The sequence below is a fragment of the Argentina silus genome (genome assembly GCF_951799395.1).
Source record: "Argentina silus genome assembly, chromosome: 1".
Taxonomy (NCBI): domain Eukaryota; kingdom Metazoa; phylum Chordata; class Actinopteri; order Argentiniformes; family Argentinidae; genus Argentina; species Argentina silus.
In genome coordinates, this window is record NC_139655.1 from 29,390,839 (window position 1) to 29,400,838 (window position 10,000).

At 47.0% G+C, this 10,000-nt stretch overlaps 1 protein-coding gene across 1 annotated transcript in view; it reads right to left on the bottom strand.

Annotated features, from left to right (window-relative positions):
- cUnh8orf34 (chromosome Un C8orf34 homolog) overlaps window positions 1-10,000 on the bottom strand; it is a 59,067-nt gene that overhangs the window by 27,647 nt on the left and 21,420 nt on the right. Inside the window, exon 7 of the mRNA XM_083673276.1 lies at window positions 9,452-9,618. Within this exon, the coding sequence (XP_083529402.1) occupies window positions 9,452-9,618 (167 nt within the window). The remainder of the gene's footprint in view (window positions 1-9,451; window positions 9,619-10,000) is intronic.

The window sequence follows — 10,000 nt, forward strand, 5'->3', positions numbered from 1 at the left end:
ACAGGGAGCTGAACCTCTGCCATGTCACAGCTATAGAGGCTAAAACAGGCCTCCTCAACTCATTACTCTCGTTTAGCTACTGGGCAAAGAGAGGTGCCTGATCTCAATGTAGCCTACACATCACAGTGACTTATGTTGGATGTCAAAGGAATAACGTAGCCTAACTTGTGGATGTGAATGTGAAATACAGGCCTTCATGGAGAGAGGGGAAGAGACAAAAAACAAAACAGATTCTCTGAAGCGTCTTCAATTGAACCAACCAAAAGTAAACGACACAATGGTTTTGGAGCCCCAAAATTAAGTACAATGTCGATACTGCTAGTGTTCTAGACCCTTTTTAAACAGGTTTGTCTGTGTGTACAGTGTATGTATAGTGTGTTGCCCCTCCTACAGAGCCCATTGAGAGAAAGAGAGAGGGTTTATTTATTTAGGAACACACACGAGTGAGTTTACACTCAACAGGTTACCACTCCCGCCCACCACAAGCATCAGTCTCCCACACAATAACACTGTGATACGCTTACATTACATCTCCCCCTGAGACCAACGTTTCGATAAGAGTTTACCATAGAGTATGTCACCCTTGTCGGCTTCTGCCTAGACACAACAAACGTCTGTCCGCACCCACACATTTGCACATTTTCACTCCTTCAGAGCGGGGGCAACCATGCAGGCTCCCGGTGTCAAACGCTGAAACGCGTCTGATAAATAACGGGTTTCCGCGGCGAGGACGGAGACGGAAAGTATTTGAGCGATGTGATCGCAACAAAGGCCTGAGCGATGAGGAATTCCATCCCGCAATCACTCACACACTCACCAAAGCAAAGCGGGAGCGCAGAGCACACCAGGCAAGTGTTTGTGTGCGCTCCCTCCAAGTTTCCATGTTATTTAATGGTGTTCAGATAATGTCAAGACTGGCTCCTCTATCTGTTCAGAGAAACGCTGAAGTCATAATTAGTACATTCATCTCACAAATAACTTAATATACACCTTCTGAGATGATGTGGTGACAGACATATAGAGTGGGCTCATCTATCACACTCTGCCCCCCCCCCTGACACACACACACACACACACACACACACACACACACACACACAAAGACAGAGAGAGAGAGAGAGAGACACACACACACACACACACACACACACACACACACACACACACACACACATCATCATCTCACACACAAAATCCAACCCATTTCATCAGGGGCGATGAATTATTGTCTCACATCTGAGTACAATAATTGAATTTCCATGCCTTCACATGGCGAGCTGTGGCTTGGTGTCTGGGAGGTCAGTCTAAAGCAGGCTTCAGTCTCCTCACACAACACTGGGCTGTAATTAACACTGTCTTTGGAATTGACAGATTTCACCCTAAGAGGCGGAGAGAGAGACGCTGCCGACACACTCATAATCCACACATGTCCAGACATACAGTACAAACACACACACATAAGGCATGCATACATACATAAACACATACACATAGACAGATGTACATAGACACGCGCGCACATACATACACACACACACACACACACACACACACACACACACACACACACACACACTTGTAGACCCAACACCCTCCCTGCCCTCACACGGCTAGCATTTGTGTTTCATTAAGACTTAAACACAAAGCTCCTACTCAGTGGTTAGTCTTCACACAGACCTCTTTGATGTGAGTGCGGGCCCGAGACACATTTGTTTGGCTTTGTAATAAAAACAATATTCCAACTTACATTTCATAATTATGTCGCAGCTTTCAATTGTGTTTCTTTTTCCTGTCCTCCTAAACACATGCCTGTCAGACTCCAAAAAACCTCACATCTGGGCCGACGCGGAGCGGCAGTTAAAACTGTGATCAGAATCAGATGGTGACACACATGAGCAGGGAACATCACACATCAGAAACCCTGTGGAAAGTCTTATCAGAACCCTCCCACAACCTTCACTCAACCCACTCTCTAAAGCCCAGACATGCTGCATCGTTTAGATGTATCAGCTAATACATAGACTGTGATGCTTTCTAGACATGTTGTCATGCATATTGTCCGTTTAGTTAAACTCATAGCGAAGTCTAAATAGAGAAATAGTATTCCATGTTAATATGTTTTGTCTTTATAATGCGGGTCTTATGAATACATTTGAACAGCATGCCTAACTCATCTCCGAGGGAAAGTTCTGAGACAGTTCTGTGAATGCTGTACTTAGTCAAGAGAGAAACCCAACTGCCTCTCAGGCTCAATACTGCCATCTACAGGTCACACCGATAATGGTTGATAAGTAACTATATGAAGATATCAATGATACACACCTGACACACATTTTCAGAAAAAGAAAAGAGTACCAACAGAAAGGTTTATGGACAGATAAAGTGATCTACGGCTCAGAGACAAAGACATCAGTGTGGGGTTGCCAGAGTGAGGTAGTCGGAGCTAAAAACTCCCCCTCACATTCAATGGTTCTCATTCATTCGTAGCTGTGGAGGCCATAGTGATTTACCTACCTGTTTGCGATAAACACATAGATACTGCACACACAGACAAACATCCACGCATAAAAACACCACTTACCACCCGTACATTGATTGCGCAGTAATTACCTCATAAAGACTATAACTCACACCTCAATCTACAAGTCTGTTTGTCAGATGCATCTTCATTTGGAAGGAGACAGGAGCCTTTCTGACTGCTATAAACATACCTGAGTGGTGAGATTATGTTTTTTTTTTTTATCATAACAGTCACACAATGTCCACATAAAGTACATAATGATGCACTGGATCATAAGATCAACACAGACCATTCCAGTACTTTAGTCTGTACTGGTTGTCTTAAGAGACAAAGCATCTATTCATGAACGTCCTTTGTCCTCCGACTTCTGTGTCTTTTCATTCAAAGCAGTCGTCTACATTATAGTAGCCACGATATCATTTGTCCATTCAAACGATCATACTGTAACATCTTCTCAATTCTATGATCTTGGAGCGATTATGTTCACCAACAGAAATCTTTGTATACACGTTTATACCAAGAGCAGCAACTCAGATCAGATTCACAGTGTGATCAGACGGATGTACTGTACTGAGTACCCAGTATCAGTAATTGCTTCCAGTAATACCGCTGCAATTTGCTTCTCGATTAACTTATCCATCTGCACATGGTGACTTTTACAGGGTTTATAATGGGAGTCGTTACTCTTTTACTGGGGATGTTTTACCCCATCAGAGTAACATAACCTTCAGAGATGCTCCCACCCTGCCAAGCCTGTGCTTTATGTAAAGGATTTAGTATGGCAGTAACTCACACCACTAACATGCTCTCATCCTCCTCCTCCTCTCTCTCTCTCCTCTGTCTCCTCTCGTGTCTGTTAGAAAACAATATGCACCCTGATGATACTGCTCCGCTATTGTTTGTTTGTGCTGTTGCGAGGGCAACTGTTATGTCTCTGTTTGTTAGCGCAAGGGGGGAAGAGAGAGGGGGAGAGAGGAAGAGAGAAGAGGAGAGAGGGGGAGAGAGGGGGAGAGAGCAGGGCTGGCGTCAGGAAGTGTGGGCTGAGGTGTCTGCCAACGCTGGCAGCCTCTATGCTGAAGACAGGGAACAAAGAGGCAGACTGACTGAGCAGCACTAAGGCACGACAATCAGACCAGATACACACTCACACACACACACACACACACACACACACACACACACACACACAGGCATACACACACAGGCATACACAGGCACGCACACACACACACAGGCGTACACAGGCACGCACACACACACACACACACACACACACACACACACACACACACACACACAGACACACACACACACACACACACAGACACACACACACACACACAGACACACTCACTCCACACACACACCCACGCAAAGAACTACAAATCACATCGAGCCATGAAATCAAGCCTACAGTAGGTATCTGGAGCTACTAAGTCAAAACCTCCAGACAAACAGGGAGAGTAGACTGGAACAGGGTGAACTGCCAAGACGCTCAACTAAAACGCTTAATTCTCCCTTTTTTAACTTGGAGAGAGAGAGAGAGAGAGAGAGAGTCATTCATTAAGACAAGCTGTTTCCCTATTGCTGGCTTACAGACCTGAAACAGTGAGAGGAGACCGAAAACCAAAGCATTCTCTCTGAGACACTGAAATAAACTTTTCAATTAAACTTTCTCAACTTCAATTTCAAGATCTAGGATGAATGAATGAAAGTCCTGCTCACTCCTGCCAGCTCCACTTTAGTTGAATGGATCGATACAATCATGTCTCAGTCTATCAAGGCTTCTTCAGGGACGAAAAAGCACACAACGCCACACACTCACCCAGACATGCGCACGCACACACACACGCACACATGCACACGCACAGGCTCACACACAGACACACACACACACAAATGCACGCACACACACACACACACCCACGCATGCACGCGCACGCGTTTACAGACAGACAGCCAGAGAGACAGACACAAACACACACACATACACACACACACACACAGAGTAATCCAGTCAGCTATCAGAAGCACCACTAATCCTACGTGTAACAGAAAGATCAGACAAAGCCTTATGATGTCACTGTCTGTATCCCTATCTGTCTCTCTCTGTGATCCTGAATCACCCACGGTGAAGGGGAAGGGTAACACTCATACCTCCCTCTCATGTTCCTGGACCCCCAACTGGGTGCCTCAGAGCACAAAGGGGGAGTCTGTTAACTCATACCGGGGGGTCTGATACTGTACCCTCCCTACGCATGTGTCACCCTCAGGCCATCTCTGTTACCTAGTTCCTGTGCCTGAGTCAGTGTGTGTGTGTGTGTGTGTGTGCGTGCGTGCGTGCGTGTGTGTGTGTGTATGTGTGTGTGTGTGTGTGTGTGTGTGTGTGTGTGTGTGTCTGCGTTCCCTCTCTTTTTGTGTAATGGCCCGGGGATTTGACGCTCTGTGTGATGATGAGGAACAGGGAAAACTCCTGGGAACAGGAGCGCCGGAGGAGGTGAGGATCAGCTGGGAGACGGGGACTACGGTACATCCCTGGATAACACGCTTCTATCTCAGGTGACGTTGATGACACTTCATGTTCATGTCATATTCATCCACTGATCCACGGGATCTATAAAAGGAACAGACACAACATTCTCCGCCAAATATGGTGTCTTACTCTGTCAGGCCTCCTACTGGCTTCAATAAATCACAAAAGTCTAATCCATTCAAGACACTGTTCAGCATCGCAGCTGAGCCAAGGCAAATCAGAAATGAGCTGCTATCTAATTAGTGGGGAGGTTATTTGTGCAGCAGCACAATCACTGCAGCTCTTCTCCCCCCCCCCCCCCCCCCCCCTCGCTCCCCTGAGGACGCTCTCCGACAGGCTCAGTAAACAACGCCACCGACGCTTACCCCTGTCAGCCTGCTTCGTCTCGCCTCGCCTCGCCTCGTCTCGCCTCGACTCAGAGGAAACGGAGGGGAAATGACGGATCGGATTCACGACACGGGACATGCTCGTCATTTTTTTCCTCATTAGCATAATTGTGTTCACTTTTGGGCTAACGTTGATTTCTCTACAGAGCGGGTTAGCGATGCAATGGAAATCAGGCTTCCAGGCTATTAGGAGAGGGTCTGAACAATGGTCAGGCTAAATGGCTCTGTTGGCTTCACTGACTGAGTGGCCAGGACAAGGTAACACGACTGGGACACACCAGGGCCATGGTGGCCGTATGTTCCTCTGGGAGGAGTTTTTGGTTTCCCATTCATGGTTTGTAATGGTAACACACAAAGACAATCACTGCTGCTGCTGTGACTGTTTGCGTGCGAGCGTGCGTGCGTGCGTGCGTGCGTGTGTGTGTGTGTGTGTGTGTGTGTGTGTGTGTGTGTGTGTGTGTGTGCGTGTGTGTGTGTGTGTGTGTGTGTGTGTGTGTTCGCACCTGGATGAATGAGCTTGTCAGAGAATAACAAAGAGACTCCTGGCCTGGCTTGTAGTACTGTACTGCTTTCCCATTGTTCAGTGCTTGTTTTCTCAAATGGTGAGTGTGCCTGAGTGTGTGTGTGTGTGTGTGTGTGTGTGTGTGTGTGTGTGTGTGTGTGTGTGTGTGTGTGTGTGTGTGTCTGTGTGTGTGTGTGTGTGTATGGGGGGGGGGGGGGGGGGGGGGTTGTGTGTGCGTGCGTCTGTGCGTGCATGCATGTGTGAGTGCATGCGTACGTACGTCTGTGTGCGTGTATACGTCTGCATGTGTGTGTGTGTGTGTGTGTACAGTGTAGTTATAGGTGAAACCTTCCCCACAGACGGTGGGTGAACCCAGCTAAGAGAGTGGGAGAGGGACACCAGTGGTCCGCCTGCCTCACAGAGATGGCCAGCCACTCAATGACCCACAGGGAAATGTACGCTCAACGCATGACATTCCACATATGACCACTAGATGGCACCCTAACCTCATACTTTCAAAGAGAACAGTCTGTCTCCATGAGCTCCAGTGAATGTATCTATTACTGTAGTATGATGGCTCTCACCAATGGGGTTCTCAGCATCTAATAAAACAAGCAGTATAAAGTGAAGTCTAGTGACTAGTCATTACAATCAAGTCTGGATCATCCTCTGCCGACTAATTACTTACTAATTACTAATCCACCCCAGAGGGAGGCCGGTGGAGGTAGAAATCAGAGGACATGCTCATTGTAATATAATGGGGATGTTTGATGCCATCCCTCATTCCATTCCAAGACTTACAATGAGCCCGTCCTCCGATGTCTGCTTCCACCAGCCTCCCCTGCTCCACTCACATACCGTACAGCAGGCTAAAGGAATAAGCTTCTGCCCACTGAACTGAGATTGGAAGTCCTCCTGAGTCCCACATTTCATTTTATATCACCAGGTCTGCCCATCTATCTGTGCTGAGGGCTACTACTGGTCTGGCAGGGTGATACTCAGTCAGACTAATAGACCTCTCTGGCTCACCGAGTGTCAGTGGACCGTATCAGGCCAAGCCAGGCCAGATCAAGCCAAGCCAAGCCAGGCGAGACCAAGCAATCTGAGGGAATCACAAATGACCACACTGCATCATTACCTTACAATTACTGCTGTGTACTGTAATGTAATGTAAGCTACAATAGCAATACGCTGAGCTACACAGTCCTCAGAGCCATTGATCGGGGAAGGGTCATTTCAGACCATAAACACAAGACCATATCTATCAGCCACCACCATAACAAACCCCTTCTGGTATTATGATTCTCTAATAACCTACTGTATGTAGCAAAGCCGGGGGCGCTGGGTTATATTGGAAGGCTAGCATCGCTACATCGATGTGTCACTACATTAGGTAGCCTATGCTACATTAGGTAGCCTATGCTACATTAGATAGCCTATGCTACATTTTTAGCATCAGTGTAACTGTCGTAGCATGATCCTCCTCCTGTTGAGCAATCACTCAGGGACAGATGTCATGCTAAGACTAAGCTAACCCTGGGACATGTCATGCTAAGCTAACGCTGTTTTAATTGATCCAGACACAGGTCTATATATATATATATACATATATATACACAAGGAGCATGCTGTAGAGAACATGAGTTTGGCTGCACAGTGAAAGCGGACCATGCCAACGCGAGGGAGGTCATGGATTATCTGTCACTACAGACAAGGTGCTGAGAGGAGACTAGGAGGAGACAGACAGGCAGCTAGTGTGTGTAATTGGAGCCCTGGGTCTCCAGGCTGTGGAGATGAGAGAGTGACCCTCCACACATGGACACAGGGAGAGGGGAAGAGTGGATTAGTGTTACAGTATGTCATGCCATATCACATAGTGTGGACCAATAAAAACCATGCTGTCGCAAACCCCTTATCCGACAAAATGTATTGCAGAGAGACATGAGTCCACTGCAGGGCTCTGCTGGAGGGAGACTGTGTGATCTAACTCTGTAAATGGTACCATCACAAAAGGTGACTTTCTTACATTGTTTTCAGTCTCAAGGTTTTAGGGGATTAACAAATAGGACTTACATTGTTTTCAGTCTCAAGGTTTTAGGGGATTAACAAATAGGAAGCTGCATGTAATGCGTAGTGTTTGTGTGTGATATGAGATTAGTGGTGGCATTTTCACTCGCTGCGTGTGTGTGTGTGTGTGTGTGTGTGTGTGTGTTTCTCCCTATCACAACTGTGTGACCTTCCATTACAGTGGTGGTACTGCCCAGGGAAAATCTCCTTTATTCTTTCCCTACCACTGGAGGTGAGGATTATGAGAGAGAGAGAGAGGGGGGGGGGGGGGGGGGGGGGAGAGAGAGAGGGGGGAGAGAGAGAGAGAGAGGGGAGGGGGGAGAGAGAGAGAGAGAGAGAAAACTAAAAAGAGTTGTGGGAGAGATGGGCAGAGAGATAACAGCTTTAGATAACAGAGAACATTTTCTTGACAGGAATAGGGAACAAATTGAATTTGACAGGAGACAAGAAACGTATGTGTCTGACCGGACAAGGTGACAAGAAACGTATGTGTCTGACCGGACAAGGTGACAAGAAACCTCTGTGTTTGACCGGACAAGGTGACAAGAAACCTCTGTGTTTGACCGGACAAGGTGACAAGAAACCTCTGTGTTTGACCGGACAAGGTGACAAGCACAGACACTTCACTGCATAATCCCTGAAACAAGATTTCAAGTCACACAAGAAACTTGTCACCAGACAGACAGACAGACAGACAGATAGACAGGCAGGCAGACAGACACACACACACACACACACACACACACACACACACACACACACACACACACACACACACACACACACACACACACACACACACTCACACTCACACTCACACTCTCTCTCACACACACACACACACACACACACACACACACACACACACACACACACTGTCATGCTGGTTTGAGTGGGCAGATAAACAGGTGTCTGCCTCACATTCACACAGAGAGAGACTGCTGACACACGCAGCAAGACTCTGTTTAAATCTATTCCAAACCTTCCTTTCTGAATTACCACTTCATGCGTTATGAGCTGATTCACGCGCGCACGCACACACACAAAAACACACACTCACCTACACACGCACACAAAAACACACACACACACACACACACATACACGCACTCATGCTGGTCTGTGTGGGCAGATAAACAGGTGTCTCACATTCACACAGAGAAAGACTGCTGACACACACAGTGAGCGAGGCCTCCTACTGCAATCCGCTCTAAACTGGTGAGGTGGTTTGGCAGCTGACGAAACCACGTTTTTAGTGGTTAATGACCTGTTTTAGTGGTATGGTACCTACCTTTCAACGGTTATTCATGACAACCCATGGGGGCCATGAGAGACTGATTAGAGGTTCAAATTTGAACCCTGTGTTAGCATGTGTGCTTGCGTGTGTGTGTGTGTGTGTGTGTGTGTGTGTGTGTGTGTGTGTGTGTGTGTATTGACATTACCCAGCAGCTCCATGGCATCATCCTCGTCCTCAATCTCCTCCTCTGTGACGGAGGGGGCAGAGCTATGCACAGAGTCAAAGGAATCCTGGGACAACATGGCGGCTAAGAGCTTCTTGTGGTGCTGCTGCTGCTGCTTCAGCCCTTTCGTCTTCGCCTCCATCTTCAGACTGAGGGGGAACAGAAGGGGGGGGGGGGGGGGTAAAACAGGAAAAGAGGGTCTTGTTAGTGCTAAAAGCTTCTCAAGCTCTCATCATATCCACCCAGACCTCTCAAGGCACCCATGTCCTGGAAACACAGTCACTGTGTTGAATATGAACATAATACAGTACGTTCTTACTGACAATTAAGTAATGGCCTTTCAAACAAACAGGCCTTTCACAACCATCTCATAGTTATGTCTACAAAAGAACAACAAAGAGAGCTGGAGCAACAACCATCACCTCAGCACAAACGTGTACATATGTGTATGTATGTGTATGTATGTATGTATGTATGTATGTATGTATGTATGTATGTATGTATGTAACATGCTGTATGCCAGCTAGCTTG